The sequence below is a fragment of the Ceratosolen solmsi genome, unplaced genomic scaffold (genome assembly GCF_000503995.2).
Source record: "Ceratosolen solmsi marchali unplaced genomic scaffold, CerSol_1.0 scaffold39, whole genome shotgun sequence".
NCBI lineage: Eukaryota > Metazoa > Arthropoda > Insecta > Hymenoptera > Agaonidae > Ceratosolen > Ceratosolen solmsi.
Genome location: NW_011948433.1, coordinates 1,169,381 through 1,196,370, shown reverse-complemented (window position 1 = coordinate 1,196,370; position 26,990 = coordinate 1,169,381). Strand labels below are relative to the sequence as shown.

Here is a 26,990-nt window from a genome sequence, read left to right as displayed (position 1 = left end):
GGTCACAAAATAGTTACGGAATATCAATTGGCAAACTTGCAACGGAGTATTCTTTAAAGAACAAAATTTGAATACCACGCTATAACGAATGAGCGAATTGGGCTTTCACAGCCCATATTTTCTTGTCGTGCTTTAATGCTTTACGTAGTGCAAATAGCCGGACCCTTGCAGCTACCGAAACGTTAATGCGCAGAATTTTAGTATGTCACGGTGGTGGCTCCTGTCGAGATGTACGAGAGTGATGTTCACCCAAATCACTAAATCACCATGAATCGCCGGCAGGCAAAAAGTAAAGTAATGACGTACGAGACTAACAATGTACAACGAACTTTAAGCTTTCGAAAAAATGCATTCACATTCGCGATTCATTGATATACATTTTTACTTCGCTTCCCGCACTCGACATCTATATTAAAAGGAGAAAAGAAAAACGTGACTTATCAATTTGAAAAAAGCTTCTCGACTCCGTAAGCTCACGCATGATAAAATATCAACAGCAGAGGAATAAAACAACCCGTATGTGCTAAATGTTCCAGCAAGCGATCGAGTCGTGCAGAAAGGCGTCGGACGTTTCGAACAGATCGATCACGGCTGAAGCGGACACCTCGTCAAGGCGAGGTTCGACCAAAGTAAAAAGAGAACCGGCTACCACGACTACGGCCACGAGTACGATACCACCGAGTCATCCCCAGGGCCTCAGTCCGAGCGAGGATCTTCGGGACGAGCCTGGCGATTTTATCGAGACGAATTGCCACTGGAAGGACTGCGGCCTTGAGTTTCCCACTCAGGTAAAAATAATCTGTAGATACTATTATAATTCCTCTTCTCGTTCGCCAGAACTATTTCTTAGTGGCACTGTCCAGTTGCAATCAAAGTTCCGCAGCACATTGATTTGTATCTCTTCAAAAATTTATCGTTTTTTCCACCTTTTCTTTTAATTTACAGGACGATCTTGTAAAGCACATCAATAACGACCATATTCATGCAAACAAAAAGAGTTTTGTTTGTGGATGGGAGCAGTGCTCGAGGGAAGAAAAACCGTTTAAAGCGCAGTACATGCTTGTTGTTCATATGAGAAGACACACGGGCGAAAAACCTCATAAATGCACGGTAATTAAATTCATCGACACTGATAGAAATTTTCAATGATACATCATTTCAAGAAGAGAATTTTTATTCTCTAACTTTGGAAAATACTTCAAGACTTGACTAGAAACTACTTTTACGCCTTACTCATATCATTGATATATACAGTGCTTACGCCTGACGACATTAAGCGTCAACCAACTGAAATACTCTTACAAATCGTATTGGTTTTGAATTATTTTCCTACAAAACATCAAACCTTAAATAAATTATTAAGATAAATAAATATATAATACATTATTTATTGCTTTCTTACTGGGAAATTATTTATTGCTTGCTCGACACCCAAGGATTGGTAAGAGAAATAAGAATAAAAATAATCCATTCATTTTATTTATGTACATGCTATCATTTTAGCACTACCTTGACTTATGGTTTTTTTTTAAAAAAGTTTTCCCCATTTGTACAATCCTCTCGCATGTTTTTGTGTTAATTAATTTGTCAAATAAATTGAATTGAATCGAATTTGAAAATTGAACTGTTCTCGTTCTTGTTTTAGTTCGAGGGCTGCTTTAAAGCCTATTCGAGATTGGAAAATTTGAAAACTCACTTAAGGTCACATACCGGAGAAAAGCCATATACTTGCGAGTATCCAGGCTGCAGTAAAGCCTTCAGCAATGCAAGTGATCGAGCAAAACATCAAAACCGAACGCATTCGAACGAGGTAATATTTTCATTTTCTCGTTAAATAACCATCAAAACAATCCAATAGCTTAGTTACTTCCGCCCGTGATACACAGAAACATAAATTACAACTATAATTAGAAAATTATTGTTATTTAGAAACCATACGTATGCAAAGCGCCAGGTTGCACTAAAAGGTACACCGATCCGTCATCCCTTCGCAAGCACGTTAAAACTGTTCACGGAGCTGAATTTTACGCAAATAAAAAACACAAAGGCGGAAGTGGCGGTGGTACTGGAGGAGGTGGAAACGGTGCTGATGGTGGTGGTAGTGACGAAGCTGGTGCGGGAGGTCACAGCAGTCCAAGTCGTAGCGAAGATTTGCACCCGAAGACGCCTAGTCTTTCTAGCCCGAGTGTTAAGTCGGAAAGCGAAGCGAATAGTCCTCCTAGTATGATGAATCAACAAGGCAGTCCACTTCACGCGGCTAGTTGTAACGAAGATACGCCTATGGGTATGGGCAACGTCGCTGGAGATGGTGTCGCATTACCGGACGAACCCTGGAACGAGGAACCAGACGATCTCGACATAGCCGATCTGCCAGTCGCGCTTCGTGCTATGGTTTGTTTCCAGATTTTTATGTCTCCTTCATTTTATTTTTTTTTTTAATTTTTTTTTGACCTATTTTTTTTTAAGTTTTAATCGTACGACTGACTTCCTGAATGTTTTATTTCAATTAGGTTGGTGGCTTAGATTCGCATCAACATATTCCCCTGACATCCAGGAATCGCTTGAAGAATCGACTAGGCGTAAAACCAGGATCCAATTTATCATCATTAGCCGGTGGTAATATGCGCATTGGTCGGGGCCTTGGTGGTCCACAGGGTAATATCGGCGATTTGAATAGACGTATCACCGATCTCAAAATGGAAGGCGGTATAACACCCAATCGTCAGACGAGTCTCTCAGATTTGCAGCTTAGATTGCAACCATTGAGCGAGCCAAGACGCGACAGTAACAGTACTGTTAGCACTTATTATGGTAGCATGAAGTCTACGGATTTTGGCAGCAGTCGGCGAAGCAGTCAGGCGAGCGGTGTTAGCGCTATAAGAACTGGCCCTGTTGGCCCCGGAAGCTTCTATGATCCAATCAGTCCTGGTACATCGAGGAGAAGTAGCCAAATGAGCACTACCTCTGCAAGAATGAACGTTACTGGACAGCTGCAAGGGCCTTACTCCACCAACAATTTGGTGGTTCAAACGCAAAATATGTCACTACAAGTGAGTATTTATCTTTATAATATAAATTCGCTTACGTATTAATAATCATTGCACAAATAATGACTCGACATATCTTAAATGCTTAGGGTGCGCATACAATTACGAACGAATGGTCTCTTCCAAGTCATTGTCCTCAATCTGCGGCTAGTGATCGACGAATGTCTGAGCCTGCTCGAGGTCATCAGAATCAACGTATATCCCCGCCAATGCCACCAAGACCACGTTCTGCTCAATTACCCGAGCTCCATCCCAATCAAGAAGTGATCCTCGACGAGGTTGGTGAAGGTGAAATGGTTGAGAACAAACTTGTCATCCCCGACGAAATGATGCAGTACCTAAATCAAGTTCAGCAAGGTGGAATGCAAGTCAATTATCGTGGTAGCCCGTTGCCAAATTGTCGATCGCCTATTTGTACGAATCCTCAACATTGTGTTCAAAGACCCCAACAACAGTGCAATTATAGCGCCCAACATCAAACACAATGTTACAATCCATCCAATCAAAGTAACATATCACAATCACAGAATTGCCAAGATTACACTTCTGTTGGATCTCCGTATTCCCAATGCCCCAATTTACGTATAAGTCAAACATCCGGCTATTGCCCGCCATCAAACTTTGGACCACAGTCATGTTCATCGCAAATCGCAAGTCCTGGACAAGTGATGTCACCAAACGGTTCACACTATGCTCCGAGTCACGTGAGCGACCAACCATTGACATCTCCAGCGGCTGGTGCACTTGCTCCGCCACAAGGAATGCAAAACCTTCATCAAAATACCGCCCAAATGAGTAGGAATTGTTCTCAAAATAACGAGCACAGTACTTACTATACGAATTACGGCTGTCAGGCTCAAATTACTAATAACTGTGCTGCCCAGCAAGTTCCTGGTCGTCCGTTAATTCAATCATGCTCTCCCATGCACAATAGTCTCGGCCAAACGTGCAATGCTGGGCACGTGGCAAGAAATTCTAATAATATCTGTCAACCTATGTCACCGCACTGCCAACAGCAAGTAGCTCAAGTCGATACCCATCGCAATATGCCCGGTGGAATAATACACAATCAATGTATCATGCAAATGAATACTGATCAATGTATGTTACCAATGCATGGAAATGCTGGCATCGAGCATCGACATGTCACCAACGCATCTAAACCAAACTCAATAACTCCGGTCATGAGCCCTATTATGGCTGATCAATGCCCTAGATCCGTTACATCACTCTGCTCGCAACCCAGTCCAGCCAGTCAGAAGACTTCATTAAATCCTGGAGATATGCAAGTTCAGAGTCCGTGCTCTCAAATTTCGGCCGGTAGCTGTGTTCATCCAAATACTCTAGTTAATCATCGACCAGTTAATGTACAAAATATGTTACCGAAGGAGTCAGCAAGAACCTGTTCACAGAATAATTGTCACGCACAATATTGCTGTCACGTGCAGCAACAGCAGCAGCAGCAGCAACAACACCACCACCACCAGCAGCAGCAGCAGCAGCAGCAGCAGCAGCAGCAGCAGCAGCAACAGCAGCAGCAACAGCAACAAACGACTCAACAACAACAACAACAACAACAACAACAAGGACAACAGAACACGCGAGACCAACAGCACCGATTTAATAACTGCGGTAACGATTGTCAGTGGACCTACAATACCGAACAGTGCTGTATTGGCGGTCTGCCTCATCACGGTCATGCTGGCAACGGCAATACACCAGAGATCCAGTGCCGGGATATCAGTCAATCTCAACAAGGCTCGCCTGTGAAGCCTCCGCAAGGTATGCGCCAAGATTCGTATCGTCGAACACTGGAGTATGTGCAGCAGTGCAGAAATTGGTCGGGCAATGGAATAACTCAGGCACCAGAGACCAGCGTCTCGAGTTCGACTCATCCGATGTCATTACCTCAGCCATTGCCAGCCAGCGCCAATATGATCGTTAATGATATGACATCCTCGTTAAGTTCACTTTTAGAAGAAAATAGGTATTTGCAGATGATTCAGTGATCTCACGCCTCGATTTTTCGTTTATACGAAAGTTTTGACCGCATTATCGCGCGGATCCAGGATCCACAGTCCTATAAAACTCGGCATTACGTATCCCAGGAAAGCTTAAGATTCTCTATTGTATAGGTTCTATATATGTATAGGTAAAAAAACAATTATGTCACATTCATTTTTCGATATTTTGTTTATAAATAGGAGCCGTGCGAAAGTAAGCGAGAAGATTGCCTGTAGATTTACTTTATTAAAGATTCTTTCGGACTCAACCAGTGACGGCGATTTTATATAAACTCGCGAATAAAGTGATAAGTTACTCAAAGTAACTTGAGTTATTATTTTAATGTTTTATAAACTATCCGACTCAAGTTACGGAATTATATTTTCATATATAATTCTAGCGTCTTAAAAAAATGCATTTGCATTACATTTTTATCCAATGTAAGTAGCCGATTAAACAAAAAAATTAAAAAAAAAAAAAAAAAAAAAGATTTAGAGAAACCCATGAGAAAAATCGTTCTTCAGTTAAATACTAATTAAGAATTTTTAAAATGTTTGTTACAATTATAGATGAAAAGTAGGTAAAAATGATTAATGTTTTATTTAGACGACTTTCAACAATGCGACGACAAAAACTGTGATATGATCGAAAAATCGAAGGCGACGCGACGCAGAACACATGAGCGGCGCGTATGATAAAATGAAGAACCAGTGGTTACTTCATCAAGGCCAATATTAGATTTTTAAGCAATTGTAGATAGAAATGTCATATAGAATGAGTAGGGCGCGTAGGAAGACTTTTTAGATTTACGCTTCGGTAAAGCTTTGTGAGACGGAGGACCGAGAATCGAGACTCCGTTAATTGACGAGAAAATGCCTAGAGACTTAGACTTTAATCGACCTGTTTTGTTGTTATGAAAGTGTATGTTTTGTACGAATTTTATTATATTATTTAGGCGTGATGAAAGTTCGTGGAAGCCAACAGTATATTTGTGAATACTATAAATACGACTGACTATTGTAATTGTAGTTATAAGCGCGTAAACGTGCTTGTGAAATATTTTAAGACGAATGTGTGCCTTATAAGCGACTCAAAAATTGACTACCAAGAGATTGTTAACTATTTAATGAGCAAATAAAATTAAGTTGAATCATTTATACAAACATGTTTTATTTCAAATTCATTACACTTACAATTGACCTAATTAGACATATTATTTCTCGATAATATAACGATAATGTTAAATTTTACAAAATTTATCCATACGCAGATATTTTGCAAGAATATTTTTAATATTCACTCGGATATGCTTTTAATGAATCCGGGACATTGTAGAAAGTAATTTAATTTCATAACCAACTTTTTATATAGTATCCTCTAATTAAATGATTTAATCGAAATTAAACAGCAAGAAATATTGATTACAGGCATAGTAAAAGTGTGATAAAATTTATCATTGTAAAATTCAAAGAATAATAATTAAAAAATAAATTATTTAAAATATGATTTGGTTTTATTTATTTGCATTATAATTTATTACTGTTGAAAGCATACGTTTGGCATATTTTTATAATTTGAAATTTAAATTAATTTGTCTAAACGCTAAACATAATAAAAATTTATGAAATTTATTTTATAGTATTTCTTCGTGAAAACTTTTATCATTAACGTTTAACATTTTTTTCCTCTCTTTTTTTTTCGTTTTTCTGTTTCATTTTCGTTTGTTGAAATCTCGTAATACAATAAGTATGAGTCCAATGAATGAATATGTCCCGTGCATTATATAATTTTAAAATAAGTCCTTGTCATCGTGAATTTTTTCTTCATTCTTGCCAATATGAACACCAGTTGCACTATTTTCACTTTCACTTCTATCAGTTTGTAATTCAAAAGTAGATAAAATGTCCGGTATTGGTGGAGCTTCCGACGTTGATCCATAAGTTTCATGGAGTACTTCTAGCCTTGAACTTAGGTCAGAACTTCGACGATTGGTCGCATTTACTCTCCTTACCAACCATTCTGCCTGTTCTTCCAAATTTCGCAGCCTAGCTGCACGCTCATCAAATACTTCCATAGATGGGCAATCATTTATTACTGCAATATCCATGGATTCATTTGTTTCGGTTTGCCCTTTTAATACAGTCATTACTTCCGGCGATAAAGTAGTATTTATCTCACATTGATCACCTGAAAATTCTTTTACTGTTTCGAAACTGGATGAAGAAGCAATTGATACATTATCCATTTCTAAAAATAATTCGGATGTCTTTGGAGGAACTTTATCATCCATTTGCATTGAAACGTTTGACTCGTTCGTATTTACTTCTACTGTGTTTTCTAATGGTACATTCGAATGACTTTCACGTACCTGACCACTGAATTCATTATTCGTGGATGTTACTATTTGATTAGGAATTGGACCAATCGTAAACACAGATGTTGGATAGGTTGTTACTATGTCTTTTTGTATAATATTTTCACTTGCTTCGTTTGAACTTTGAATACTAATTGAAAAAGTTACATTTTGATCATTTGAATTTTCGGTTGCTGGTATTTTTTTAACTTTTATTTCCTCTAAACTTGAATCAACTGTAACGTTTTCGCTGTCAGAACCGCTTATAGAAGAAGCTTCAATATAATTTGATTCATCTGTGTCTATAAGTTGCTGAATGACATTAGTGAGTGCTTTGTCAAGCGGATCATAGATTGTATTATCGGAGATTTGTGAAATCTGAAAAGTATATATATATATATTATATAAATAAATATAAACTTGTGTTAATGTATATAAGCTTATAAATATATTATTGGACAGAGAGAGAGAGAGAGAGAGAGAGAGAGAGAGAGAGAGACGAGAGAGAGACGAGAGAGACGAGAGAGACGAGAGAGACGAGAGAGACGAGAGAGACGAGAGAGACGAGAGAGACGAGAGAGACGAGAGAGACGAGAGAGACGAGAGAGACGAGAGAGACGAGAGAGACGAGAGAGACGAGAGAGACGAGAGAGACGAGAGAGACGAGAGAGACGAGAGAGACGAGAGAGACGAGAGAGACGAGAGAGACGAGAGAGACGAGAGAGACGAGAGAGACGAGAGAGACGAGAGAGACGAGAGAGACGAGAGAGACGAGAGAGACGAGAGAGACGAGAGAGACGAGAGAGACGAGAGAGACGAGAGAGACGAGAGAGACGAGAGAGACGAGAGAGACGAGAGAGACGAGAGAGACGAGAGAGACGAGAGAGACGAGAGAGACGAGAGAGACGAGAGAGACGAGAGAGACGAGAGAGACGAGAGAGACGAGAGAGACGAGAGAGACGAGAGAGACGAGAGAGACGAGAGAGACGAGAGAGACGAGAGAGACGAGAGAGACGAGAGAGACGAGAGATACTTACATCGGATACAATTGCATTAGGAAAAGTGTCTTCTTCGATGATTTCAGAATTCTCTAATTCAGTCTCCGTTTCTGGCGTGGGAGTTCTTTGACCCGATGTCGACGACGATACTGTTTTTGCCTCTGATAGTTCATTATCCGTTGGTTGCTCTGACTCTGTATCATTCACCATTGTTTTTGCACCGTCCTTGAAATTATTAATTATTATAATAATTATATTACATCTTTATATAAAATCTTTTTAATTTGAAATAGTGCATTATTTACTTTTCTTAGACGCCTTCGTGAATTAATTGGTCGAATTCTCTTTCCAATATTTTCATCATTTTCATCTTCGTCAGATTCTTCCTCCCTTTCATCACTAAATCCACTTTCTCCACTAAAATATATTATACATTTTAATTGAAGAGTATTTTAGTTATTATTATTATTGTTGCTGTTGTTTTTATTGTTATTATTAGTACATGATAATTATATTGACCTATTATTAAATGAATCGGCATGAATAACTAAAGCTTTCCTAGCTGCAAATTCTCGACGAAGACTTTTCCATTCCATTTCTGTATTTGTGTTTTTCTGCCTTGCTGATTCCCATTTCTCTCTGCAATATTCAAGTTCTTGTTTTAATTCTTGCAGCATTTTTCTTTTTTGTTGAAGCTCGTAACGTAAAATTTTCTCATGTGTATGAAGTTGTTGATGTTGAGCTTGCATTCGACCAACAATATTCCACGTTTTACTTAATTCATCAGAAACTGTAGAAAGACGCTTTTCCTAATTGAGTAATAGAAAATTTTATCATTAGAAAATAGAAATATAAAGAGTTATAGAATTATACACTTTTTTATAATAACTCTGATTATAATAACACTTTTATATATTAAAGTAGTTTTGTTATATTGAAGGAAAGCTTGTTAGATTATTATTTTAAATATTAAATAGAAATAATTCGTTGACGAAAGTTAAGTTTTAAAATGACCAATGTCTAATTTTTATTGAATTAAATTAGTTTTTACAAAATTTCCTTCGAGAATATTTTATCCCATCGAGATTATGTAATATTTGACGAAATAATTGTAAATATTAGGAGAAAAAATTATCAGGAGAAGGAATATAATGATTATACGAAATATTTGACATAAAGTATTTATAAATTATCGAATTAAGTGTATACGTAAATACCTGCTCGGATAATTTACTTTCAAGGTGCGTATTAAGTTGCTTCATTCGATTCATTTCTTTTTCAAGATGCTTTTTCTCGAGAATAAGCTCTTTAAGACGGATGTAAGTCTTACTAACTGATATAACTAGTCGTGGACCTGTTGGTGTATCAACAGACTTGTAACAACTGTCCGGAGCAGATTCCGTATTACTGTTGCATGATGCATCTGATCCAGGAGTTCTTACAGCATGACAGCTTAATAATTCCAATAATACACGCCATACCTATTAAAATTTTTTTATTATTTAGATTAATTTGTCGTTAGTACTATTATTTATTTTTCAATTCATGCAGTTAGCCAGTAAATGAATTCTATTTAAATTACTCGTCGAATGAATAAAAGTTTCTTTCCGACGTAAGCACACGTACTATCTATTTTATCAATGCCCACCTTAGGTAAATTGTGTGCTATAGTTTCTTGTTGCAAATCATCTTCTTCCGTTTTCGCTTCATTTTCACGCGCTCTTCCATCGACTTGTTGGATTATATCCAGCAATAATTTTGGAAGAGCTGCAGCCTCGGTACCATTTTCCTTTGCTATCTCGCTTATAAGATCGTGATTTTCCTAAGTAACAGATAATCGTTTAGCAGATAACCTTAGAAGAGCGACAATTTACAATTTAATATTACGGGAAATATTTAAGTACATTTAAGTTGTGACTTGCTGAAAAAAAGAAAGGCTTGACAGGCAGTTGACACGAATAAAAATAAGTAGAGAGCAGAAACGAACCTGCAATAGCCGAGTTAAGCGATCGAGATCCATTTCGGCTGACGAAGCACCAAGAAGCATCTGGGTGAAGAGGCTGTTAATGACCGACATCTGGTTCTGCAAATCTCGACAATCGGCTTTAGATAGGCCAAGCTGCGACTCCAGATTCAAGATTTCTGCATCTTGCGCATCCATCTGAAAACGATGTATTGTAGCTGTTTTCTACTTTGAGCCAAGATGCATTATATATATATATATATATATATATATATATATATATAAAAGATGAAAATGTATATATATAAAAAAGACGAAAATGTACTATTTTGCATAAATATTAAATTACAACATCTTAAAACTAGAAAAACTTTTGTCCACGAACATTGATGTGCACTATCATTATTATAATTCAGAATATTAAATTTATGAAAATATCAAATTACTTAAGAAATAACTGTACTGAAAATTACATATTGTACGATTACATAACAGTACATACTTTATCTTCGATTTTGTTCAATTCTTCTTCCAAGTTTTGATTATCTTTTTTGGAATTGTCAAGTTTGAGCTTTAGTTCGTGAATTTCCTTGAAACAGTGATCCTTAAGTTCAGCTAGAATCCTCGATCGCTCGTCACAAATATTGCGCGAGCGACCGATATCTTCTATTTGCCTTTCGGCCTCTATTCTGATGTCGTCGGGTTCATCGAGGAAACATCGATCTCCCATTCGTACCAAAATCTGTGCCAGTCTGTCCTTTAATAAGTTCACCTGCTGTTTACGAAAGCGCAACTTTGTCCGCGTATCCTCGGACAGTCGTTTAAGAGAAGCGATACGGAGTCGATGCTCGTCAGGATCGTTTTCTAATTGGAAGCGCAAATCATCAGTCCGTTCTAATTGGAGCCAAAGATTGTTTGTTACTTCGTCCGATATCTGTGGCAATATATTATTCTTATTTTTTATTTACATGTTATATTAGATTTGTATAATTAATTTCATTGATTTATATAGAATGATTAGAAATAAGAATGTAATAAGAGGATGCAGGATTTTATTAAACAAATTAAATAGATGATTATTAATTACTTCATTTATAGATGACTGTTTCCAATGACTTAACTTTACTTAATAATTGAACGGTTATACAATTACCGGCTGATACTACGAATAATAGTAAGGAGTATAGCAAATAATGTGACGAAAAAATAGATCTGATTATCCAAGACTATAAAACTCGATATAACATGTAAGTGGCAATATTTAAGATTTAAGATTTAAGATTTAAGATTACAGATAGCTAGCTACAAGCTAATTAGGCTTTACTTTTTACAATGAAAATGTCAGATGAAATAAGACAATTTTTTATTTTACCTTCAATACATCGAAAAGCCGTAAAGCTTCCACACGATCCGAGGTATTTTTATCAGTCTTCTGTTTCAAGTTGGCCTTATCATCAGTCTTTAATTCAGTGCTCGATTTTCCTTGAGCCTGTTTCAAATTTTCGAGTAGCTTCATTGTTTCTGAATGGGCGAGCCTTTCACGTTCGAGCTCACTTTTAAGACGATCCATTTCCGCAGAAATTGCGGCAATGGCGCGCTGTCTTGCCTCTCGTTTTAGCATCAATTCCTTCTTAAATTCCTCGTTATTCGTTGCTGCCGAAACGCTCGTACTGGGTTGTGAATTTTCCGACTCATTCGTTTGTAAAGCTTCGGCTGTGGTAAGTTCTGAAATATAAACGTATATTTTATTGATTAGTAGAGAACTACGATGAGAGCACACAGCCTCGAAGGTTAAAATTTAGTCATAAAGCATAAACATATGAAAGTTTTATGAAAGTCAATGGGTTTAGATATGTTTACAATCTTTACCTTGAATGGTCGATTCGAGTTCACGAATCCGTTGCGTGGCTTCATTGAGTTTCAACAATTGCTTTTTATTTTCTTCGTCCTGCTTCACCAGTCTCGCTTTCAAAATCAAAATTTTCTCCGCCTCCTCCTTTGTAATTTTTGCGTCACTGCACTTCTCACATTGGAATGTTTCCAGCTTGACGAGCAGTGTGGCACTCTCCAGCTCCGATCTCCTCAGCTTCCCTGACACCTGCTCCAAGCTCTTCTCTTTCTTCTCACACTCTTGTCGTGAATCCTGTTCATTTTTGTTTTTATTTTTGTGCTCCTAAATTTATTTTCTTTGTTCTCTTTAATAAATGAAAATATCTAGCTATTTTAAGAAAATGCTTTTATATTTATCGCATATGCAAATATGCCTTTATTTTAACTGTTTAGCGCTACATTCCATTTTATTCACTTACCTATATGATTGGAATTGATTTTTAACAATTAACTTGAGATTTTTTACAAAAGAAAAAGTATTGCGGTATTAAGAACAAATTATAATCTATACAACTACAATTGAACTGTTACTATGATTAAGATGAAATTTTGAGGATTACTTTTGAATATTTGACTGATTTTATATTCGTTAAATTATTATATATTACTACCAAAATAATTAAAGTTATATCAAATTTTATCATATTTACTTCGAAATCCTGTGTTAATTGTTCGATCAGTAGTCTTTGGTCCTTTAGATCATTTGTTAATATTTCGTTCTTTGCTTGCGATTCCATTCTTAGAATTTTCAACTCTTCAATTTCTTTTCTAAAATCAGTTTCAATATCTTGTAATTTTGTGCCTTTATTATTTATGTTAATATTAAGAAATTCATTAGTAGTTGAAAGTTTCTTTCTTCTTCTCAACCTTCTATTCATTGCTTTAATAATGGCACTTGACAATTTGCTTGTCGCAAGACGTGGTTTTTCTAAAAAGTGAAAAACATAGATAAATGTTTAACAAGATTTATAAATAAATTATTTATAACGTTCTCTTTTTCATTGTATTTTATTATTTTTACAAGTGATTGAAAATAACAAATGAATTGACAAAGTAATCGAAGACAGAAACTAAATTTTGTAATTCGCAATTAAGTGTTTATTTGAACGTTTTCATGAATTCAAATCAATTGTTAATCGATTGAAAGAAAAATTCTTTTTTAAAATCTTACTCCGCATTTAGAACTGACATTATTAATATGACGTACTAACCAGTGTACATTTTGGTGTGGTTCTCTTTATTTTTCGCTCCCGAACAAGAAGTTTTAGCATTTCTATGCTTTTCGCTAATTTCATAACCAACAAATTGCCTCTGTGATTTTCTGAATTCATTAAAACACCATTGGAGTTGATTCAGGGTACAACTGTGTGCAGCGGCAAGCTGTTGATTAGCTGATGCCAGATTCGATATCGTTTGCCATAATTCCATAGTGTCTTGGTGAGCATTAATTCTATTTGTGGTAACAGTGGAATGGGTGGGCTCTTCTACCCACCTACTTCCGTCCCTTTTGTACATCTCTAAACGGTCGCCGGTTTGATTTTTTCTCATCTGTATCTCATACTTCAATGTAAATGACTAACCCTTGTTTACATCTATTGATCCATAAACATAAGTGACCTATATTTTTTGTATTTTAAAATTATTATATATCACTTTAGAATTAATTATAATTTAAACTGATGTAAAATAATTGTGTATGTATGTCTATGATGTAAATTTATTATAATTCGTATAAATATATAATTAATATATTTATCAATATTTAATGGGAATTTTAATACCAATGAAAAATATTTATATTATGAAAATAATCTTACAAGATTAAATTAATTTACTTTATATAATAGTAATGTAATTAAATCTGTAATTAAGAAAATTATAAAACATGACTTGTAAAGCATATAAATCCAAAATTTCAATAAAAATCGATTATAACAGTTAATAGAATGCGCGTAAACACTCACTGTGGAAAGAAAGGTAAAAATTTATATAAAGTTTAATATCTTAGGAAATTATTGAAATGTAACATTGGTTAAAAATTGCATTCATTCACCTACTGCATTCATATATTTTCGATCCTCGCAGCTTTCAACTCATTCGTACACAAGACCACGACGTATAACGACATACTGATATATACTACTGAACGAACACGGCTCACAGTTTCGGTGACTCTTGCCAACTCAATTTACTTTGTGTGTGTTCATACTACACGTGAACATTTATCTTGAGACAATACTAAAAAATTTTTAATCTAAAGTGAAATCAAGTGAGCTTAAGCTTAAATATTTTTACCTTATGGACAAAGCAACTAAGCTTAAAACATAATTATACTTTTCATGTTATTACAAGTCGTCCACACTAATGGATAGCTATATATAAATAAATAAATTTTTAAGTTATGCCATTTATAAAAGTAGGGAAAATTTATGTTAACATATAATATTTATATATTCTTATTTGGCATAAGATACAAAATATTTGTATACAAAAAAATGAGTATACAAATTAAATAGTAAATATAACGTAAAATCTATGAATACACCTGTCCATGTATAATACTATTATATAAATTAATTATTTATGGAAATAATAATAATATTAATAATAATACTAATCGGAATATATATATATATTCAGAAATACCTCTATCAGCATATGCATAATCTATGTTTAAATCCTGATTCAGTATTAATTAGAAGATGATTATTATTTACAGTATATTTTCATTATCAATATATTATTTTCATTTAAAATCTTTTATTGATTATATATTTTTATATTAAAATTGATATATAAAAATTAGATTTTTTGACAAACAAATATTTAAGATACACATTAATTTTCACACGTCACATACAATATTACAAAATAATGTTATAATATTAAAAAGATAAAGCATATTTAGTAATTAAGTACTTTTCATTATTAAATTTTCCAAATTATATTACGAAAAAATTTACCAATATAGCAAATAATTCTTTACACATTTAATACTTGTTTATATAGCTTTAATCTCATTAAGTTAATTATTAAACTATTTTAAATAAATGAATTATGAAATAACATAATAAGATATTGGTTTATTAAATAATGATAATCATTATAAACTCTACTTAACTTCCATTTGTGTTTTACTATTTAGATACATTGATTTTTAATATAAATTATATCTTAAAAATGCTTATAATTTTTATTTCTATTTATGTATAAATACACTTGAATCCCACGCGATGCGTTTGTAGTCTTTTGTTTAAATATGCTATAGAATTGCAGTTTGATAACATAAATTGATTGCCTTCTTTAGAATATTCGGTATCCAAAGTGCGAGAATGTTGATTTCCTGATAATATGCTGTTTTTAATTTTATATAATTAATTTTTCTTGTTCTTCATAAATTATTGCAGACTGTAATAAGAATATATTTTATTGGAATGATTAATAATAAAGAAAAAATATTAATTATTAAATTTTTGCAATAGAATTATTGAGTTAAAATATTAACTCTTTTAAACGGAATAACTTATATTCTGAAAATAAAAATCAATAATCAAAGACAAAGTTTAAAAGTGATTATGAAAATAATATGAGAGAAATTATTGTATTTGTGGAATTAATCAATTGATTTTGTTTTTTTTTTACAAATAATTTATATTATATGAAATATCAGTTTAGAATATAGTTATATATAATTTTTTAATTAAAATTATATATCTTTATATTAATTTTAAAGATAATTTTAAATTTGTTGATTGAATAGCACTAAACTTTGAGTTAAAACTTATATTGCTTTGGTTACATTAATAAGTATTAATTATTAATCATTAATAATAAAATACATTGGCATTGTATTTAATACTGTATAAAAATCGTAATTGAGAAAGATTTCGATTTATATAATATATGAATTGAAGTGTATTTTATAACATTTTTATTTATTTATTTATAGCTTATAATGTATATAGAGTATATATATATACATAACGATAAAATATATAAAATTAGTGAATCTTTATTTTTTACATCTGTCTCACTTTCTTACTCTCTCTCTCTCTCTCTCTCTCTCTCTCTCTCTCTCTCTCTCTCCCTCTCATTTCTTCGCGTCAATTCAGTAAAAATATATATTTGATAAATCTAATAAAATAGAAAATGTTATTGAAGATCCATAAATTTATATTTCAAAATATTTCACAGAAATCATGTATACGATATATGAAGTAATTTTTATATATTTTTTTATTTAATAATTATCATTAAGTTATTCATTATATACAATACATAAAAAAATTAATTTGTTCTAAAACGACCGATAACAAATACTTTTAACTTAATATTAGATTTTTAATTTAATAAGAGTAATAAAAATATTTTTTAAGCATGTATATTATAAGCATGTATATTGCAAGAGAAAATTATTTTGATATAGATCAAATATATTTTTATTTTATTCTTATAAGCTTTGTCATCTCTTTTATAATGAGATAAAATTTTAAATTTTGAAAAAATAAATATTATAGATTATAAAATTATTTCTCTACTGTAATTGTTTTATTTTCGAATGTTGCAAAGAGTTTGTATAGCTTTATTTATAATTTTTTTCTACTTAAACTTTATTTATAATTAAAAAATAAAGAATAATATTTTTTTAAATATATAAGAGAATTAAGTGATCTATATTTATCATTAGAAAATAACTATGCCGACCTTCCAAAAGCAAGGTTAAGATTTCTGAAATGACCGTAAACTTATTTATACTTCAATAAAATTTACAGTTTTTTCTTGAATAATTTCAAATAAGAATTTAAATAAATATAATCATTTCTATATAAGAGCGTGACTTTATAATAAATTACCTAGGCTTTAATCTTTAATGTTTAATATCAACCAATTAAATTTATCTAATGTTAATCGAATGCTTTAAGAAAACAAAACTTTTATATTTATCATGGACAGTGTTATCGACGATACAGCTTTGATTATTTAAAATTATTTAAATATGAAATTATTTAACAAATTAATCACGAATAGTATATATTGATCATTATTGATCAGGAAATAATAAGTAATATACGTATTGCCGCAAAAAATCACGTTTACTCTTTACAGCTATGATACAACAAGGCAAAACATCAGAATAACACGTGGATAAAAAATTACGAATGAGTAACATCGAAATAAGATCATCGATATATCAGTACGGGTATGTAAATGTCGAGGTACATAAATGAAGCTTATAAGTATTGGTGGGCGTCCAGAAAATCGAAGTCTGTACAACGAACACAAAGTATCTCGCGCTCCCGCCGCTCTTTAAAAATAGCTCAAGCGGTCGAGCAGTGGAAGCTTGCAAGCTCTCTTGGCTCATCGAAACAAAGAGCGAATAGGGAAAGTCGATCGACGACCTCAAAGACCTTACCCCTACTACCGTTGGCCACTGTCCTCTTCATTCCCTCTGCTGAATGTTCGCGCCACCACGTGCTTGCGGACCACCTCGTACGGCGCCCGTACCTTCGTCCTCCGAGGAGTTCGCTCGTCTGCTCGACGACCACTTGAAAGTGAATAGGCTAAAGCTACACAGAGAGAAGCTTTGCGGACGCAAGATGCTCGCGCTACCGTAGTCAAGCAGCAAACTGATTAGCCCTTGGCCGAGGGCCAAAGACGCCGCGCGTTTTCCGTTCGTCGTCGCCTCGTGTCGCCACGTTACCGTTTGCCACGCCAGACACTAAAAATAAAGTTTCTCGCTCATTCGTTTCTCATTCTCCATTTCACGTATTATACCCGACCTTATCGGACTTGGACTTCCCCCCACCCTGGTTTTTCATAACCATCATACCTTTCACCTACCGTCTATATTCACTTATTTTCGCTATCTCCACGAACCCCTAGTTTTAACTCATTTGCCATCCTCTTATTGTTCTCGCCTTCCTTAAAAATATCACCAATATATTACAGTTTATCATTATATGATTATTGCATTATACTAGTATATGATGAATCCAGTATATTTTTAAATAATAATATAAAAATTAATTTCTTATAAATTAAAAAAGAAAAATTATATATATATATATATATATATATATAATTAGTCACTCATTTTTCGAATAATAATAATTGTAAATATTAAGAAACTTTATAAATTTTAAACTTGTATTTATATAATGAAAGATACGTAAAATTTGGAGATTCTTAATGGCATTAATTATGAAAATAAAACCGATTATTTAGTGTGTGCATATGTATGTTTGGACATGCAAATAATCATGTGAATAATTTCTTTTGAAAATTGTAGTATCTATGTATATATTTGAATTGATGATAGATACAATTTGGAAATCGATACGAAGTTAAAGAAAATACATGCACTTAAAGTATGGAGCTTTTCAAACAAAGCTGTTTCAAAAGTATTTTTAGTAATATTTCTTCGAACGATTCGGATACCAAAGTAGGAGCTGAGAATCAATTTCATTGGTCGGGATACATACTATGCTGAATTATAAATTCGTTTATTGTTATTAAATATATGGATATGTTAATGTTATAATTCTTATATACAATTTATAATTTAGACGTTTTAATTAATCATCATTAAATAATTATTCAATTATTATCTTTAATTTTTTTCAAATAAATATAATTAAGAAAAAAAATTTCCTTTTCTACTATTGTTAGCATTATTCGATAAGATAAATAAATAAATTAGTTATTAGAATCAATTGAATTTTTAAGTGATTTTTACAAATAAATAAAAAAAATAATACACTTTCATTGACGAAATATGTTTTTGAAAACACATGTTTATAAAAATGTTATTATAATAATTCTACGATGTTGTTTGTTGGTATTCAATTTTAAATAGTTTGACTTTCAATTAAAAATGACATCATTAAGATATATTCTATTAATTCATACATTTTCAAAGTTTACGTTCAAGAAAATCATTTATTTTCAATGTATGAATCAACATATGAATATGCTTGATTTTTAATTAACATCATTTGTTCCTTTTTAATTAAATATACATTAGGATTAATTTAACTGATTTAGCATTATTATTTTTATAATGATATAATGAATTAGTATATTATGAGTTGTCGAATAAAAATTGATTTTTAACATTTTTTTTAAAACTGTATCTAATATAAATACATATAAATAATTTATTATAAATATTACTTCATTCGAAAATTAGATGAAATGAATAACTTTATGCCCAGTACTTATACATTTTTATTAATAAAAGTAATATAATGTTTCGTTTATTTTCTTGCTTGTATAAAGCACTTTTAAATTAATTTTCTGTAAACATTAATCATAACTGTCAATTTAACGCATAGAATATTTTCTAAATAATTTTAATTTTTTTAATATTCTTATCAAATTTTAAATATATAATTTTATAATATTTCACCTCTTTATAATAATAATTAACTTCGGATAACTGAATAAGAACAACGTACTTTCCTATTCCATAATACTTTTATTAATTTTAATCTTGTCATACAGTGCTATTATAATAATTAAATGAAGCGAACATTATAACAGCAACAATTGCATACTCAATCATTATTAAAAATTAACTATTATTATTAAAATATGAATAATCAAGAATTATAACAATTTCAACGCTTTGCATGACAATTAATCGTAAAAATAAAATGATCTAAGTACTCTTACGTATAGAGAAAAGCAGCCCAAACTTTACTTTATCTTAGCTGAAACTAAAATAGTGAAAAAGAAATTCTTCTAGTATCGAATGCCAAAGAGATTTGTGATAATATTTCGATTATATGTGGGCGTCCAAAATTATCGATTCAAGCTTGAAGGATTGACGCTTTATCTAGTGGGCTATTCATAAAATGTCAAGCGATTGCATCGACTTCGAGACCTAGATCTAGGAATAGTCCTCACACTTCTTCGTTTTACTATTAGCATCGCTTTTCAACATGGCGCGATCTCGTCGTCGCTGTCGTCGGAGCTACCACTGCCAACCTCATCATCAAATTACATTTTAATCCGCTTAATATAGGATTATCATTTATTATCACGTTAGCTTAATACATTATGTATTATGTGCAGCTAGTTGTTGCGTGTAATTTAAAAGAATATCCGTTATATTTTAGTCTCCGTGGACACAAATATAAGCTTATCTAAGAGTCACGTTCGTGTATTGTGTATAATTCTCATTGTATTTTCTGTATTATGAAGATAAAATTATTTGAATTTATTTCAAATATTCACAATTAAATTGTAAAGGTAAATCTTATAATTATTTCATATCATGAGCGATTAGAGGATTCAACTATATTTTCACTAATATTATTTTCATTATTCTATCTCATATTCCGATGTAAGAATATATTTTCATAAAAGTTAATTTTCTTTAATAATAAGATCATACGATGATGTCCATTTTCTTTAAAAAGTAAATGATTATAGGAAATTTGTTAATCAATTTTCTTGCTACATAATTAATATTGAGATCGGATTTTTTAATTTTATTTATTTTTATTATAATGTAGTTGATAAATGTATTTGTCTACTTTTTCTGAATATCATTAATAATCATCACGTGTATTACAGTTAAAATTAGTTATTGTTATTTGATTATTCATATTATCAATGTATGGCTGATAATAATGTTAAACAATATTATGAATATTAATCAAACATACATTTTATTAATATTTATTTATTATTTTTCAAACAATTGGAAAAGTCTTATTTAAAAACTAATAAAACATATTATACTCATTTGAATGTATAAGTTTAAGAGTAATTGCTTTTTTATAATACTAAATTGAAATATAATAATAAAGTAATAATAATCGTTCGATCTCTTATAGATAAAACAACTTATTTATAAAAGAACTTTACTTAATAACCTTTCTTGCATTATTGAACCTACGAAATTTGATCCTAATAAAAGTTGAGCATTAATGATATAATATGTTAATGACCTCGGTGAGAAATTAATTATTTAATTTCAAATTCACGATTTAAGTAATGGAACTTTATCCGTACATACTTGATTAACAAAATTCTTTTAATATGACAATGATAATTTATAAATAAAAAGAACTTGTAAAATAAATGTAAAATAATTATAAAAAAAATGATATTATTGATGCGTGTATTAATAATATGTAGATAAAAAATTTAATAATAAATCTTTAAATTCATATTATACTACATTGACTGTATATAATTATCTTGCATTTATAATTTATATTTTTAAAAAGTTAAAATATAAAAAATTTTAAGAGACAAGAAAATAATGTACCAAGTATATTTCAAAATATAATATTTTTGTTTGTTATTTCCTAATAATACATATTATCTACGACTTTTAATAATGTCACTGAAATTTTTTTCAAAAGGATAATGAAATATTCATGTTTATTATATCCAATAGAATTAAATAGTAATACATTCATTGGCAAACATTCCAATGTATATAATGTTTAATGAATTGTTCACACAGAGAGTATAATGAATCGTTAATTAAAAGAATAATTTATCAATCTAAGTGTATATAAAAAACAAAGGACTATTTTACATTCGAAAAAGAGTGGTTAATGATAATGTGAAGGCTACGTTATAGTTTAAAATTACTGTATTTGCATAAATTTCAAATCATCCATATAATGATGAATTTATTGTATTTAAAGATTTAATGAAAAGACTGTAATGATGAACGATTTCAGCAGATGTCAGCAGTGGTTGACGTGACATTTGGACTTATTATCAACTGAGTCAATGCTGTATAAAAAATTTCAAATTCTCTCGATGTTTAAGAAAAGAATTTGAGAAATATCAAGAAGTATAACGAATTATCTTGAGAGTCGATCGTATAAATGCTTTGGCTTAATTTATAATTACGTTTCACAGAACGTTACAATCGTTCTCTTTGCTCCGTATGCGATCGAGCGTTGATCTTACGAGTTAAAGAGACATGGTGGGAGGAAGAGAGACAGAGATAGAGCGAGGAAGAAAGAGAGAAAGAGAGAGAGAGAGAGAGAGAGAGCGAGAGAGTGCGATCGAGTGAGTAGGTGGTGAGAGAGGAAATAAGAGTGGCAATGAGGAGGAGAGATTGAAGCTGTTGGGCACGTAAGGTGCCTGACTTATCGGGAGAGTCGTTGGTTATGGAGAAGTTACTCGCAGTTACTCGTTACCGTCCGCTCCCACCGATATCCCGTAGACGTCGCTTGCCGCAAACATCTCTAACACCGCGCGGAAGGGGAGGAGAGAGCGAGCGAGAGATCGGGTCTTGGACTACAAGCAGCGGCCCCTCGTAGTAGAGAAAGTCCGTGGGCGCAGTCGCGCTCCCTCGCGGCCTGGCGCACTCCAGTCTTTCGACGTCTAGATCCGAGGTGCGCGGCGCGACCAGTGTTTCGTCAGTGCCAGCATTGGCCTGTGCCTCGTTTCGATTTTGACGTCAACGCGGCTGTTGTTCACGGCGAGCGCCGAGAGCCGCGGGAGCGCAGCTGGTGCACAACGCCGCCCAGGGAGCTCGCAACTCGCGCCCCGATAACCCTAAGCTACCGCTGGACGGGAGCGCGAGGTGCGTGTTAATGTTGCTCGCCCGCGAGGAGCCATACCCACGTCATCGTCACGAATGAGCCGCGCGACCAGGAAGGGGCAGTCGAGCTCGTGCGCCAAGTGCGAAAGAGACAAGGAGGCCAGGTGACGACTTCTTGCCCGTTAACTCAAGCACACAGCCGTAACCGCCCCCCCCCTCCATCACCCCTCACCTTCTACCGCCCGTCCCACCTTTCCACTCCCACCCATCTCTATCTGTCTGTTTATCCAACTATCCATCCAGCTATCCATCCATCCGTCCATCTATCCGTTCATCCATCCGTCCATCCGTCTTTTTTTTCCTCATCTCTATTTCATTATTTGCGTGCATGCCTAAATGCGCTGCGTACATACGTGGGTGCGTGCATTCGTTCATGCATGGTCCAAAAAGAGAAGAAAAAAGAGTAGGAGTACCAAAAATTGGGCACCATGAAGGTCCAATGCATTTTCGTCTCTCTCTCTCTCTCTCTCTCTCTCTCTCTCTATCTCTCTCTATCTCTCTCTCTTTCTCTCTTTCTCACTCACTCACTCACTCACTCACTCACTCACTCACTCACTCTCTCACTCTCTCACTCACTCACTCACTCTCATTCGCTCTTTTTTTCACACATACGCGCGCGCCCATTCCCGTGATTTCAACATCTTTTCAACTCTCGCGGAAACCTCTGTAAGCTCAGGTAATTGTCAATCAAGTTAAACTGGTAGTCAATTTTTTAATTATTTTTCCTCGTGTCCATGGACACTTGGCGTATGATTCGCAATTCCGGGACACAGACGTTCAATACTTTGGGATTTTCCTTCTTTTCTTACCACTGTCACTCAATGTCAACAGTATTATCATCCTAAATGCACTGGAGGAATCATTGTCTGCAATATTTTGCCAGTAAATTGTTTTAAAAAATTCATCGCCATTAAATAAAATTTTTCTTTATGTACTTGCTAGTTATTCCTATCGTAAACCTTACTTCAGAGCTATTGAAAATTACATATTTTTCTGCGTCAAAAGTATTAGCTTCTTTTTACTTGTCATATTGAGAAATACAAACAAATAAAGCCTGGAATAAAAAAGATACTTAACGCTACGTTATGAAAGAACAGTTTTAAAAGAAATACTTTTCAAATTAGTGTGCTTTTAATTCAACATAATCATAACAAAGCCGACTTTAAACAGAGCGTTTTATCGACAATATTCATTCGACTGACGCGAAACCTTTCACCTAAATAATAAACTAATTATTATTTTGTTCGTCGTTCGGCCTATCGATAAACGAAGCGTCGTATTTTTTTTCATTGGACAATGATTTATTTATAAAAAATGAATCAATATAGAACAATGAAGCCATTTTTCAAACGGATGGCGCGTCATACAGGTTTTAATGAGAAGTAAAGCAGATACAAATACACAAGTTGTTAGTTTTTGACACAAATAAAACAGTCTCGACAGTCTCGACAGTCGCTCAGGCCCAGCTCTTCGGCACATTATCTTAACCTGTTTTGTTTTCGCATCGAGCGCTCATTGCATCTGTCGTTCAATGGAATCCTAAGGTGCGCGCAATGCTCCGAAACAACCGATTGTCTATATGTTGCGGATGTGCATGCGAATGCGTGCGTGGGTGTGTGCGGCTGCGAGCCGTGGGGTGTGCGCGCGCTCACACGTGCCCCCCCCCCTCCCTCGTATAACCCCATCCTCCCTCGTATCCCTCCTACCTCCCTCCATCGCAGCCCCTCATCGCCCCGCGCCACCCCTTCCCGGCTGCTCGACCAACCAATCGCTCACACGGGCACACATGTTCACACAAAAGCTTATGTTTTTACTTGTGTTGTAGATCTAGGCTTTCTTCACAACAGCGCGATCGTGCAACTAATAATGGACACTTGCATGCGTTTAAATAATGTATTGTTCATAATAATGCTTCATCGATTCATTAATATAAATGTCCATGCGTTCAAGCTACTTGGTCCGTCTGATTGGAAATTCAATTAATGCATGCGTCCATAAAAATTGTAAATACGGCAATGCATATTACAATTGATATTAAAAATAATGCCGCGAAAACTCGATTGATATTATTGAATTAATCAGAAATAATAATTTTTGAAGGTAAATGGAAGCGATTACACGTGCAATATGAAGTAGAAATTGTGGAGAGCGCGATGTGTTAGGAAGAAAATACGTTATGAAACATAGTATCCCTGAAAATATTTATAAAATTTGCAAGGAAATTCTCTTTTCATCCAGCTTCAAACTAAAGCGAAAGCGCCTTTAATGGATATAAAAGAGTGGTGATAAAGGGGCATGAGAGAGGAAGGAAAAAGCCGCACACATAGTGTCATGCTCAGAAAAAGATTTAGCCAAATCTGTAGGAAGCAGTAAATGTCAGCTCTCACGAGTATTTCCGTACAATTGCCGTTTCTCTCACATTATTATCTTGTAATACTATGTACAGCTAAGTTATAACGTTCTATACCCCTCTATTTCTTTCTCGTACACGAACGTGCTCAAACGCACTAAGAGACAGAGAGCGTGATAGAAAGAGAGAGAGAGAGAGAGAGAGAGAGAGAGAGAGAGAGAGAGAGAGAGAGAGAGAAACTCTCTTCCGACATGTCCTCTATTAACCAACTGTGATAAGACGAATTGTCTACTTTGGGTCGAAACATCTATTTTAATAGTTTCTTGATCCGATAAAATTTCTGGACGACTTTACATGTACTGTTAAGGATCTTTGATATTAAATTTTCATCAATTTATTAGCAAACATTTCACTTCGATCTTCTCGTAACGATCTATTAACAGAAATTAAAATCCCTATAAAAATTTCTAATAAAAATTGCATTCATATAAATCAAGTAAAATACCTTCGTAAAATAATTTAATAAGATATTAAAATAGTTTAATAATTATTTTTTCAGAAGAAAAAGAAAAAATGTCAATAAAATGTCGATTAAATCCCGAGCGAAATTGAAAAAAAAATAGTATTCGATAAAGGGGAAGGTTCGATGATGTTTTTCCATTTTTCTACTCGATTTCATACAGTGGTGATCGATTTTGTACGAGAGATACAAAAATCAGTTGGGCGAAGTTAAAGGATGGGCGAGTGCACACAAAATAAACTATAATAGGAAAGAGATTGAGACAAAATAAAATATCCTCGTGATCTAACATTCATCTAATTATGTACGTCCATGTAGTCTAGTCGAAGCACATAAATGATTAAGTTGATATTTTTCTATCCTTTTTCAATAACTTATTTTCACGAGACCATTTATTAACGGGAATCTACAATTTCCCGATATCTTTATTTCTTATTATATTATATTTGAAAAGTATTTATGAATATCTGGAAAATTAAAATACAATCTTAAATAAATAATTTACAATTAATAATTGTGAATATAATGAAAAATGAATGTTCTAAATAACAAACTTTATTTACTTATAAAGATATTTTGTGAATCATCATCTTGATGACTTTTTATGTAAAGTGTATTAAATGGGGTACTGATGTTAAGTGATAGTAAAAATGAATTCTTTATGTTTTGTTGAAATATTTATTGTACACGTCGTGATAATACTTTTATAAAATAAAACATGCTGATTATGATAAAATGGCCTTTATGTATTTTTCTGTGTATTTATCAATTCTTTTGTTTTCAATGGAAGTCATTTTATTTTATTTTACATGGATAAACATTTAAGTTTCAAAATTATTATTTTAACATATTATACAAATGCAAAAATCTTATTTCCAATAATTATAATATTTTGAAACATATTAATTAGATTATATGTTTATATTTTGCTTATAAATTAAAGTAAATAATTCAAATTCTCATTGGTCTGCAAAAATGCAGTTATTTTAAATAAACTGTATTAACATCAAATAAATAAAAAAGTATATAAATAAAATTTTATGTAAACTATTTATTAATTTGCAATATCTATGTTTTGTATTATCTATTTATGTTTTCACATTTATGTAAACGATATTTCGTATATCACATTTTAATTACTTCTAATAAGTGATGGCAATAAAGCCAAATTGAGAATACTGTATTTTAAAATGTATATCTGAAAACATGATAATAGTCACTGATTTCTAGCAATTTTTCGAATAATTTCGAGCAATTTCGAGTAATTTTTCTGAATAATTTTTTAT

At 33.0% G+C, this 26,990-nt stretch overlaps 3 protein-coding genes across 3 annotated transcripts in view; 2 read left to right on the top strand and 1 right to left on the bottom strand.

Annotated features, from left to right (window-relative positions):
- The window catches only part of ci (transcriptional activator cubitus interruptus), a 71,523-nt gene extending 66,086 nt beyond the window's left edge, over positions 1 to 5,437 (top strand). The window contains exons 6-13 of the mRNA XM_011502583.1: positions 537 to 788; positions 946 to 1,110; positions 1,646 to 1,810; positions 1,930 to 2,391; positions 2,511 to 3,050; positions 3,137 to 4,516; positions 4,568 to 4,582; positions 4,613 to 5,437. Of these exons, the coding sequence (XP_011500885.1) occupies positions 537 to 788; positions 946 to 1,110; positions 1,646 to 1,810; positions 1,930 to 2,391; positions 2,511 to 3,050; positions 3,137 to 4,516; positions 4,568 to 4,582; positions 4,613 to 5,056 (3,423 nt within the window). The 3' untranslated portion in view covers positions 5,057 to 5,437. The remainder of the gene's footprint in view (positions 1 to 536; positions 789 to 945; positions 1,111 to 1,645; positions 1,811 to 1,929; positions 2,392 to 2,510; positions 3,051 to 3,136; positions 4,517 to 4,567; positions 4,583 to 4,612) is intronic.
- A 1,378-nt stretch (positions 5,438 to 6,815) lies between these two features.
- On the bottom strand, positions 6,816 to 13,841 carry LOC105364604 (rootletin). The gene is made up of 12 exons (XM_011502582.1): positions 13,467 to 13,841; positions 12,906 to 13,183; positions 12,235 to 12,508; positions 11,738 to 12,090; positions 10,868 to 11,299; positions 10,390 to 10,563; positions 10,051 to 10,224; positions 9,620 to 9,883; positions 8,922 to 9,211; positions 8,708 to 8,819; positions 8,442 to 8,627; positions 6,816 to 7,782 (listed from the first exon to the last, which is right to left on the bottom strand). The coding sequence occupies exons 1-12, from the start codon at positions 13,801 to 13,803 to the stop codon at positions 6,841 to 6,843; spliced, it is 3,816 nt and encodes a 1,271-aa protein (XP_011500884.1). The 5' UTR covers positions 13,804 to 13,841; the 3' UTR covers positions 6,816 to 6,840.
- Positions 13,842 to 22,701: 8,860 nt separating this feature from the next.
- Gdap2 (ganglioside induced differentiation associated protein 2) overlaps positions 22,702 to 26,990 on the top strand; it is a 53,084-nt gene continuing 48,795 nt past the window's right edge. Inside the window, exon 1 of the mRNA XM_011502407.1 lies at positions 22,702 to 22,938. The gene's annotated coding sequence lies outside the window, so the exon portion shown is untranslated. The remainder of the gene's footprint in view (positions 22,939 to 26,990) is intronic.